Source organism: Larimichthys crocea, chromosome XVIII, assembly GCF_000972845.2.
Source record: "Larimichthys crocea isolate SSNF chromosome XVIII, L_crocea_2.0, whole genome shotgun sequence".
Taxonomy (NCBI): Eukaryota; Metazoa; Chordata; class Actinopteri; family Sciaenidae; genus Larimichthys; species Larimichthys crocea.
In genome coordinates, this window is record NC_040028.1 from 19545973 (window position 1) to 19557546 (window position 11574).

Here is an 11574-nt window from a genome sequence, read left to right on the forward strand (position 1 = left end):
TTGTTGTTCCTCTCTACTCACCTGTGTTGGTGTTCTGTTTCCAGGAGAGCTACTGTGAGATGCGGGTCAGCCTGAACCAGAAGCCCAACAGCAGCAAAGACTTTGGCTTCCAGGCGGCCTGGGACTCGACAGGAGCACGTGTCACGTCCATCCAGCCAGGTAACAACAGGCGGAAACACCTTCAAACAAACCGCAGAGCTTTATTCACCTTCCAGTATCATGTGTGCTGCTCAGCCGACCTTCATTCCCAGCGCTTAAACCCACCTATTACAGAGGTGATATTGGAAACCAGCGCTCAGGCTGTGTTATATTTTGCAGCCAGTTACTGCTGGTTAGCTGTCAGCAGGGTTCCGACACCATTGCAGTGGCGATGCCAGACCCTATGTAGGGCAGCGTCTAACTGGGTCAGATCTGCTGGGCCTGAGCCTCTTTCTGCTCAGAGTCTTCCCACCTTCACAGTCAGTATCTCGTGATTTAGTTTAATGCTCGCGACACGTCACACATCGACGCATGAACTCCAACTCAAGCTCAAATGACAGATTTGATGTTTTACCAGCACAAAATGTCAAGAAAGGAAATCGCCTATTTTCCATATCGACTGGATTAATTTCCTCGTTAACTCGTCGTTAAACACCCTTCATTCAAACTCCAAGGAACAATATAAAGCTCTCCACTGTTCCAACAATCAGCATCTCTGGTGTGGCTGAAATAAATCTTTAATTCACCGAGTTAGATGTGAAAAATGAATGAATGACCTCCCACTCGCGACTCTCCGGCTTCCTCCCGATCCCTCCCTTCCCCGACGCCTCTCCTCCTGTCCCCGCCTGAACCCTCTCCCTCTCTCCGAGTCCTGGTCAAGTGCCGCCGTAAATCACCTCAGTGCAGAAAGACGAACATAAGACGATAAAATCAGCTTACAGCAGAAGACGGTGCGGCAGAGGTCACGCAAAGCAAAACACACGACGATGACCACATCCACCTTTGAGCATTAGCAGACATGCAGAGCAGTTACAGAGCAGCAGAGCGTGAATCAGCAGCCACATCATGCAAAGAGACATAACTGCAAAACTTTTAATACCACATAATTAAAGCTACAGATCCATTTCCATTTCAAAAAGAGGCTGATTCTAAGATAATAAAACAATAACGATTCATTCTTAAGGTGATTATTAGTGAAAAATATCAGGTCAACCTACAAGTTACACACTGAACCTTTAATAAAATATTATTTTATATATGTATTCCATCTTAAATATTATTAATTGGACTGTTTTTATAACCAGGTAACATGTAAGTAAAAGTATTTTGGTTGTTTTGATGCTTTCACGGCAGTAAAACCTCCAGAGATTCTCATCTGTAGCTGCTGCTACAGTGTTAAATTATTAAAATATAAAGGCTGAAGTCAGTGCTGCGTTATGAACCCTCATATTGTTATGATCTCTAAATAAACATGCACTGCTTAATGTGAGAATAACAGCTCTAATGAGTTCAAGAAAACTTGAGGGAGAGCAGGCTGCTTTCTTTGCCTGCTAATGACCGTGCGTTCGTCCGCCTCTCGTCGCAGGCAGCCAGGCCGAGATGTGCCAGCTCCGGGCCGGAGACGAGGTGCTGTCGGTGAACAGGCACAAGGTGGCAGAAATGAGCTACACAGACTGGAAGTCCTGCATGGAGGAGGCTCTGCAGGAGGGCAGTCTGGTTATGGATATACGCCGTCATGGCAAGAACAGTGAGTCGTCTGAACAGTGTGTGTGTGTTTGTGTGTTTGAGGGTTTCTGGACTGACAGTCCTGCTCATGCCGCTTGTGTCTCTAAACAGTTGTGACACTTTAAATTGGTCCGTAAACTGTTGTGAAATCAGCCATGAATGATCTCATGACAGCTCGTGAAGGACCTGTAACTTTTACTTTCCCGTCTGACGAGCGAGGACTGTTGACCTCAGCCGTGGGTTTTTTTTTGTTTCTTCCTCTGAGTGTCCTATTTCTTTCCACTTTTTATTCCTCCTGGTTGTTTTGTTCTTGTTTCTGTCTCATCAGCATTCCTCTCTGTATCCGTGCGGTGTTTTTCTTGTGGAGGACTAAAAGTCTACGGTGTTCTGAGTGTGCTGTTTTCACAGTGTTGGTATAACAGGCTTACTTATTCAAGCTACGTCAGTGTCACCTTACAAAAGTAATAAACCGCACCGGAGCAGCTCGCTTTGAACTAACACACCGTACTTGTTGGAATAGTTTAGTGGTTGTGAGCCTGTTAGAAACACTGTGTGGGTTTATGAAATGCTTTTACTGGGCTGCATGGCTGGGGAAGGTGGTTTCTCTGTCACCCCCTGCTGCTCTCTATAATAACACCATAACAGCAACCTCGTCCCCTGCTTTATAGTGGGCTTCATCTAAATAGACAATTCTTTGTCGAATGTTTCACACATACAGAGCTACACACACACGTGTGGTTTTATGTCCAAACACACTATTTGTTTTTGCCATTGCGTCGTCTGGATGCAGACTGGGACAGACATCCACCTTCCCTGCCATTTAAAAGCCATAAGACCATCAATCTGACCAGTACGGATCATCCGGCACTTCTAGGTTCGCCTGACGCAAACGCTGTCAAACCCAGCCTGGACTTCACCTCACGCATGTCCAGGGAAATCCAGCTGCCACCCACCAAAGAGGCCCCAGCGCAACCAGCCGTCGTAAGTGACCCAGAATCACTCAGGTCGACTCAGGTTCGAGTTTTTTTATATTCCTGCTCTTTAACGCCGTGTCTCCTCCGCAGGATGCGGCTTCAAATGGAGTCAACGGAGGTTTCGGCGAGGAGACGGTGACCATGAGGAACAAAGGTAAAGAGCAGAGCGCACACACTCGGAAAGGTTGTGAAATTGATCCTGACGACTGAATACAAAAGCACGCCAGTACGGGTGTTGTTTCGTTGACTTTACATCTTTGCAAATACTGGAATATTGATAACATCGCTGACATTTACTCTGTGTTATGTAATAAAATCCATACTCTCTCTGAAACTGTGAAACTGTAATTCATGTATGAATAATATAAGGTGATCTATCCCCTGAGGAAACCATGCCTCACTGTATCCTGTCTCCCATCTCTCATGTAGAGTCAGAGCCCATATCTTTGAAAAACTTAAAACGGAGGTCAGAGTTTTTTGAACAAGGTAAACACAGAAAAAGTGCTGACCGCCTCTTAAAACATGAGAATGACGTCTGTGTGATCTGGTGGCTGGGTCTCTGCTTTTTTCGTCTCACTGAATTCCTCCAGATTTCCAACAGACCTCTGCATGTCTGCAGCCTTGTGTTCAATTGATGAGTATCAATTGATTACAGTCTTTGTCTGGTGCCGGAGCTTTAATCCTTGTGCTGTTGTTGTTGTTGCCCCTTTCCCTCCTTCAGGTGGCTCAGGGTCCGGTGTCAGTGCTCTGGTCTACCTCTGTGGTAAACAGGGTTGAGTGTGCAGTGACCTCCTCACCTTTGCTTGGTACACGCTGACATGCTTTCCAAACCCAGCGGAGTTTATCGTCATTTGGGGGCGAATTTAACGTCTAAACGTTGTTTGGTTTTATTATTTTTAAGATAAAAACTTGTTGTTCTTCATCTCCAGTGGGTGGACAGCATGTCAGACACTACACCAGCGTACCAACCACAAATACACAAGATGTGTTTGTGGTATTTGATTTTGTTGATGGTGTTGAGGTTTAACACAGTTTGCTGTGCATGAAGTTAAAAGCACTCCTGTTGCTCTTTCAGCATGCAGTTATCGAACTTGTGTGTGTGTGTGTGTGTGTGCATCTTCTTGCATGCTGCTGCTGAAATGTGTGTTTTTCTTTCTCAGTTTGTCGGATCTTTTCCACACAATCAGTTTATTGATTTTCCGATTCAGAGCTGGCATCCGATGTAAATGTGACAAACAGAGTGGGTGATCTCGGATTGAGAGAATCAATAAGTGCTCGTGGGTGAAATCTGACCTCAGCCCCTCGTTGAAAACATGAATAATCGTCGTGGATTTGTACTTGACTTAAGCTGAAACTTTAACAAGCCTGTCAACTTGTTGCGGTGGATTATGGCCTCGAGGTCGGCCTGTGCATGCCACGAGTAATGACTGGATGATTTTCTTTCTTTTAAAGGAGGATCCGAGTCTGCAATGCCAGATGTGAGTAGTGTTATCAGTGCATTTTTATCTCTCAAACCTTTTAGTCACCCATTTATTCAACTGTGACTTCAAGGAGGTTTCATTATGATCTCTTTGAAAATGGAGAAGTGAAATCCTCGTTGCGGTGGTCCAGTGGTTAGCGCTGTCACCACAAAGCAGGGAGGTTCCTGTATTCGGACCTCTTCCCGTGTCTGTGGGTTCTGTCCGGGTACTCCGGGTACTCTCCCACAATCCAAAGACATGTAACAGGTTGATTGGTGGCTCTAAACTGTCCGTAGGTGTGAATGATTGTTTGACTCTATGTGGTGAACCGGCGACTTGTCCAGGTTGTTCCCTGCCTCTTGCCCCAAAGTCAGCCTACATGCACAGAGGCGTATCTGCAGTATTTATAACAATAAGTAGGAGCAGGTGGAGCCCGCTGTCAGCACGTCTGTCTCCTCCGTCTGCAGATTCCTGTTCCTGCAATCACTCCGTCCTCCAGCCGCTGGTCTTGGGACCCAGAGGAGGAGCGCAGGAGGCAAGAGAAGTGGCAGAAGGAGCAGGAGCGCATCCTTCAGGTACATAAAGACACACTCGCGTAGCTATAACAAAAAAAAGTCTTCCTTTGCAAAGGTTGCAGTGTTCAGAGAGTGCTGGTTCTCTAGTTTGTGATGCTGTTTCTCTGTTAGTTTACTATTTAATGCTCTTAAAGTCAGAAATAGACGGTCAAATTTAATTAAAAAGTGTGCAATCAAGTTCTTCTGATTGACAAAGACAATGTTAACACCTCTCAGCATGACACATTACACAACAGCCACTGAGATGACCATGAAGTTGAGTCGACGCCTCTGAATCAGTCTCAAAAACCCCGAATAACCCAACCTCCACGAGGGAAACTGTTATATAAGCCTGCATTATTCTTAACTAGGTCTGACTGTACGCTACAAATAATAAAGCTGAAAACACCAAATGAAGCAACCTCACAATCCATTTGATCTAAAATACCCGTCTGGAAATCCCATCTGACAAAGAGCTGCAGAGGCACGGAGCGAGGAAATAACAGGCAGGCTGGGAAGTCCTCGCAGTCGGTGCAGACAACACTCCTAATAGGCGGCAAACAGAAAAACTTTACAGAGCGCTCCGACAGCTCAAAGGAAAGCGCCTGTCATGTACTCAACTTAAATGTCGTAGGAACCCTGTCAAAACATTTTTCTGAGGGTCTATTTCTGGATGGAGATCAAAGGTGTCCAAGCAGAGTGCTGATGTAGCCGAGAAGGCTTGTTACTCCTCCAGTGTTAGTCCCTGCTGGATACACGGCCTGATTTTATGATGTCCCAGAGAGACTTCCCGCCCTGGGCGAGCGTCTCGAGGTTTATCAACCATCAGGATGGTTAGATGACACGTCGGGGAGCTTGGAATCATCTGAAAATGATATCCATGTCGTCTTTTATTCCTTATTGTTCCACCTGGACTGTGTAGTCCAGGTCACCGTCTTCCACCGTCACCATAGATGACCTTTGACCTCTCTCCCTGCAGGAGAAATACAAGCGCGACCAGGAGAAACTGCACGAGGAGTGGCTGAAGGCTCAGCAGGAGATCACCACGAGCTCCGAACAACAAGAGGTGACTTTCAATCTGCATAATTTATGACTTAATACCAGAGAAAATGTGGCGCTAATAATGGCCAATAATAACTTTTATATTTACTTTATTCACCTACTTATATGCTGCATTATTAGCCTGTATGTGTTTATGTCGATAAAAAGTTTATGCATAATTATTCCTGTTGTTGATGAGGCTTATATTTTCTATTGCCAGGTGTGTCAGGTACCTCATTGATATAATATGATTAAGGCCTCTGCAGAGGTGGAATATCGAACTCGTAGCTCCCGTTATTTAGTAACGTTATTGATTCACGTTAATTTCACAACAAAGAACAAACGGGGCGTCCACTTAAATCAGATGATCGGTGGTTCGATCCCCGGCTCCCCCAGCCTGCATGTGTCCGGGGTGTCCTTGGCAAGACACTGAACCCCAAACTGCTGTACACCAAGTGAATGGTCAGCTCCTAAAACTGATGTCAGAAGACTAGAAAGGTGCCGTGTACAAGTACAGTCCATTTACCCGATACGTCACGTTATGTTCGTCTGCATCATTGCAATAATTTCTAAACGTAGCCTATTATTGCATATTAATGCTTGCTTTTTCTTCATTTTTTTAATTCTCACAAATTATTTTGGTGAAAATTGGACCCCCTGCAGTACCTTTGCGGACCCCCTAGGGGTCATGGACCCCTGGTTGGGGCCCCCCTGATCTAAATGTACCCAAAGAGCTGAAATTACTCGAATTACTCGCAGCAGTTACTTGAAATGTGCGGTCACGTGGACAGGAGAGGTGTGTGGTCTTTCCAGCTCGTAGTTTAGCAACAAAAACTCCCGAAATTTCAAAACATCTGACACGACGGGATGACATGAGTTTCTCCACTGTTGTTGCACTTCCTGTTTAATAGAAGATCAGGCCGTCAGATGTTAAATACTTCCTGTTTTCCGTCCTTCCGTCCAGCCGGCGCGTCTGAACAGCCACAGCGTTAGCCCACGCTCGCCCCTCTCTCCCGTCAACCAGCCCGCCACTCCTCCTCCGTGGGAAGAGGAAGAGAGAAAGAGGAAGGAGGAGCAGGAGCGCCTCAGGCAGGCGGAGGAGAGGAGGAAGAGGGAAGAGGAGGAGCGGGAGCTGCAGCGTCTCCAGGAGGAGAGGCAGAGGAAAGAGAGGCAGGAGGAGGAGGAGAGGAAGAAGAGGCAGGAGGAAGAGCTGAGATGGCAGAGGAGGAGAGAGGAGGAGAGGGAGGAGGAGAGGAGGCGGCAGGAGGCCTTCGAGCAGCAGCGCAGAGAGCGGGAGAGAGCCTTCGAGCAGCAGCAGCAGCGGTCAGTAGAGACGCTGCACCTCCTTCACTAACACGCCTCCGTCATGTGTGCACCATGTCGATAACAACACCTGCTTCATTATCTGTGCATTAACAAGTGCGACTAATATGTTTGCATGTGCTTTGTCCTCCACCTCTGTGTGTCACCCTCACCACATCTGTCTCCACACACCACCCCTCAACAAAGGGCGGTGTCCCATGTCCAGGCACCACTGTCGCATGCAGACAGGTTAGTACAGGAGCGGTCTGTGCTAGTGCCACGAATAAAACCTCTTCTTACATACTTCTCTTTGAAATGAATGTTCGCTTCATCCCCTATTTTGATGCTTTACAGTGATTACAGTTTATTTCAGAGTAATGAGCTCCACTAATTAATAATAAATGGAATATAAACATGTCTAACTATGTTTTCAGTGATGTATAACCTTAAAAATATGAGTTGTTATTGTTTTATTATCTTAGAATTAGCCTTTTATATCTACATGTGGAGCGGATAAATGTCGAGCTCTCCGTGTTTTTACGTCCACCTTCTCTGAGTTCTTCATAAACTTCTCGGAGTCGGGATGCGTCTTGGCAACACAATTTGTTCCGCGCTGTACTGAAACTGCCAAAAAAAAAGAAGCAAACACCTCTCAGACGTTGTAATCACTCCAAACTCCAACAGCAGCTACTGTAACCTGAAAACATACACACCTGCTAACGGTGCAGCACATACATAATCTGTCTTTCTGTAGCGCTCACGTGTCCATGCATTCGCTGCATCGTGTCTCGCTGGCTCTGTTTGAACTGAACCATCCAAACAATGTCTGTTTTATGTTGACGGTCATGAAATTGGTCAGTAAGTGGGTTAGGACTCCAGCTGAGGTAATAGCCTGTGATTGGTCTGCAATCAGCTGTTTCCTGTTATAACCTATTCTTTTATTTTCTTCTATTTGACAGGACGAAGTCTAAATCGTCTCCTCAGCTTGATGAACCTCAGCCGAAAGGTTAGTTTTCTTGATTTATGCCTCTTCGGTTTACCTTGAAGTGTATTGAGTGACATTGTTGCACATATATGTGGGCTGTGCTCCGCTGTAGGTGTGCATGTGCCGCCGCTGGGCATGGCTCAGTGGCTGCTGGAAGAGCAGCTGAAGATCGCGTGTGACAAAGAGGCTCAGAGTCAGAGGGCGGCGTCAGAGCTGGAGATGGAGAGGAGAAACATCCTCAATGCCATGAGATACAGAGAGCCAGAGAGAGGTGTGCTCTGAACCTGAACGCCTCTGTGCTCTGTCTGTTTGATCAATAGACGACCAATCGAAATCAATCACCCAGCAATGCAGAAAATCACACGCAGCAAAAGCAATTAACTCATCGATCGATTGAACCAAACTCGCTCTTCCATTTCCGAGCTCACGCTGACTTTTCATTTCCACCCAGCATCGTTCTTAGTTTTGTCTCTTCACCTCTCTGGTAGCGGTGACGGGCAGCGGGTTGTTGTTCGAGAGGAAGGGTCAGCAGCCGGGGTCGCAGGCGGAGGCGGAGCGGCAGCAGATCCTGAACGAGATGAAGAAGAAGACTCCGGTGCTGACGGACAGCAGCTGGATCCGCCAGCGCTCCACCACCACCCCCTACACCAAGGAGGCTGATGTGCCCCCCATGCGCAGGTAAAGGCAGAGAGTAGTCCTGACTCTATGGTGCTTGGTACTAATCACCTGTTGTGTGCTCAGACTAACACATGTATCAGTCTGGCTGACATAAAAACAGTTACCTTCGGTGTAGCTGCTGTTAAATGCCTCTACTAACCAGCTAACGTGGGTGTGGCGTGGGTTGGCTTTGCAGAGGCGAGTCCCTCGACAACCTGGACTCCTACAACTCCTGGCGCTCGTCATGGACGCCCAGAAGCAACTCTCACGTTCAAAACTACACCCGGCCTCACTCTGCCCTCTCTGGCAGCACGTCCTTTTACGGTGGCGGGTCGATGCCTCAGCGTCCCGGTTCTTCTTCCACTCTGCCTTCCTCCTACTCCATGGGATCCCTCCGAGGCGGGGCAGGAACCCCCTCGTCCCCTTGGTCCAGGCAGTCGCCTTCCCCCTCGCATTCTTCTCCGTCACCCACCCCTTCAGAGCCCACGTCTGAAGTGGGCGCCTCTCAGCAGCGGAGCAGGTAAAATCAACAATGCTGCTTCGCTTAACACACCCAGCAAGCTGCGTCTAACCTCTCACTGGTATACTGGGATGTCTATAATAATGTCCAGGTGGATGGTAAAGGGGGAAAGTCATATTCATGTGTTCTACTTTTAAATGTATCATAATGTGTTCATGGTGCATCACACAGTGTGTTCATGTTCAGGTCCATCCATATCGGTCGGATTTGTTACCGTAGCAAACATTAACCCTGTTGTGTACCAGTTTGAACATGTGTGTGTGTGTGTGTACATTACATTACGTCATGTGTGTGCTCGACCCTCCAATCACAGCTGTACGTTCTGTAATCCAGGTCAGTGAGTGGCAAGAAAATCTGTACGTTCTGTGACGCCCCGCTGGGAAAGGGAGCGGCCATGATCATCGAGTCCCTCGGACTCTGTTATCATTTGAGCTGTTTTAAGGTGAGAGTTTGGACTCCCGGCGATGGAGCACGTCATCGGCCGCTCTATCTAAAAACTAAATCTTTTTCTTTAATTACTAACCTGGTGCATCTCGGGGTCCTGATCCTGCAAGCCTAACTCACTTTGTTTCCTGACTCTGGTTGTTGATCCTTCCTGGAACTTGAGTTTGTTCTCCTGCATCCTGACGATCTCTGTTGTTCATTCATCTTTCATTTTTCTCTTCCTGCACACTCAATCAAAGGGGTCTTCTGTCTGTCCTCCATCTCTCTCCGCCTTTGGACACTTTGGTCGGGTTGAGCTGCTCTTTAACTCTTTCCCTCTCTGTCTCTCTAAACTTCCTCAGTGTATCGACTGCAAGTCTGACCTCGGAGGATCGGAAGCCGGGGCCGAAGTCAGAATACGACACAAACAGCTCTACTGTAACTCCTGCTACATGCGATTCAAAAGTGAGTGCACGATCTTGCCTGCACGATGACGTGTTTGTTTTTCTGACTTTCTTTGAGTGTAACAATGTTTTCTTCTAGCTGGCCAGCCAACCCCCATGTGACGTGACTGTGCTCCAGCAGATTGACGAAGAAACTACTTGTGACAACAACCCATGAACATTAAAGTGAACATTGAAGCCATTGCAACTAGCTTGGGACTCTTGGTTTGGACATATATGACTCTAGAAAATCTCGCTGATGAGAATTATATTTGTGTTTTTGTTTTTTTGTTCTTTTCCGTGTGTGATTGAGTGGGTAAGCTTGCAAAGAAGTTATCTACGTTAACGCGTCTTCTATCATTAAGTATTACAGTTGTACAAAGGGGTTCTGCATGCACCAGAGTTTTAAAATGTTTTAAAAGTAGTCGAAACGTTAAATCGTCTGTAAGATTATCGAGGCAGATCTTTGCAATGACGTCCACTGAGAGAGAATCTAAAGAGTCCGCGTCTTCACGCTTCTTTTTCCCCGCTTGTGTGGTATTAACACGTTTCGTCAGACAAGCTCTTCATATCATGTCTACGTGCCTTTTTTTTTTTTCCGTTTGTAACAGGGAGAAGTAATTAAGATTATTAGAGCTCTTTCGAGATATATTTAAAAAACAAAAACAAAAAAAAAAAGAAACTGTCTGCTTGGATAGCACTCTGGAGTTTTCACTGATAGATGAGGATTGTACACATTAGCAGGTTTGTGAAGAATATATCACACTGAATGGCAAAGAGTAACATTTGTAAATAAAATAACTAAACGCTCATGTCTCTCTCTCATGTGTGTGTTTTTCTTCTTGCCAATGATATTCCAGTACGTGATGCAAGGCTTTTCCTGCCTCTGTAATCAGAATCATTATCCTCCTCTCTCTCTCTCTCCCGGCCTGCCTGCCCCTCTCACTCGGTTTCCTCGCCACAGTCATAATGAAAGGAATTTCAATGAGCTTTTGTGCAAAAGGTTCAGAGGACCTGCCTGCTCTGTGTTCTCCAAAGCCAATTTGTCATGCATATTTCATCCAGCGCGCATGCATTACATTTGATTACACTTTGATAAGATATTTTCTTAATGTATTCCGTCATTCTGGCTGTTTCATGAAATCACATCTGCATAAACATATATTGAATATTCATACTGGAGCAGGGACCCTCCTGATTGTTCCCAAAATGTGAGGTACAAAACAAACAAAAAAAAACCTGTCCTCATTTCTCATACATGTAAAATACGGAAACGAGCTGGACCGACTGTGTATTCTTGAGGTGAAGCACAAACAGTCCCCGGAGGCAGACTTCTCAAATTCTTGGATTCCTTTTTTTAGATTTTCCTCGGCGCTCCCTTGGTGATTTTAATCCTCATTGCTTAGAAAACAAGCAACGGCCTGAATGGCGCCGAGCTGGCTGAGAAATATAAAACCTTTTCAGGATAAGTATCCCATCTTTTTTCCCCCCCTCACCCAAAGCCAAGGCCA

General features: G+C 46.2%; 1 protein-coding gene across 11 annotated transcripts in view; it reads left to right on the forward strand.

Moving 5' to 3' along the window:
• Positions 1-10875, forward strand: part of lmo7a (LIM domain 7a) — a 44151-nt gene extending 33276 nt beyond the window's left edge. For 5 of the 11 annotated variants that reach the window (XM_027290875.1, XM_019257395.2, XM_027290865.1 and 2 more), the window contains 17 exons: positions 45-159; positions 1565-1726; positions 2495-2685; positions 2769-2832; positions 3108-3164; positions 4131-4156; positions 4606-4713; positions 5672-5758; positions 6698-7056; positions 7243-7284; positions 7995-8041; positions 8133-8291; positions 8509-8698; positions 8874-9197; positions 9531-9639; positions 9983-10085; positions 10164-10875. In XM_027290875.1, coding sequence (XP_027146676.1) covers positions 45-159; positions 1565-1726; positions 2495-2685; positions 2769-2832; positions 3108-3164; positions 4131-4156; positions 4606-4713; positions 5672-5758; positions 6698-7056; positions 7243-7284; positions 7995-8041; positions 8133-8291; positions 8509-8698; positions 8874-9197; positions 9531-9639; positions 9983-10085; positions 10164-10186 — 2166 coding nt within the window. In that variant the 3' untranslated portion in view covers positions 10187-10875. The remainder of the gene's footprint in view (positions 1-44; positions 160-1564; positions 1727-2494; positions 2686-2768; positions 2833-3107; positions 3165-4130; positions 4157-4605; positions 4714-5671; positions 5759-6697; positions 7057-7242; positions 7285-7994; positions 8042-8132; positions 8292-8508; positions 8699-8873; positions 9198-9530; positions 9640-9982; positions 10086-10163) is intronic. The other 6 variants (XM_027290872.1, XM_027290874.1, XM_027290870.1 and 3 more) reach the window with 6 other exon arrangements.
• The last annotated feature ends 699 nt before the right edge of the window (positions 10876-11574 follow it).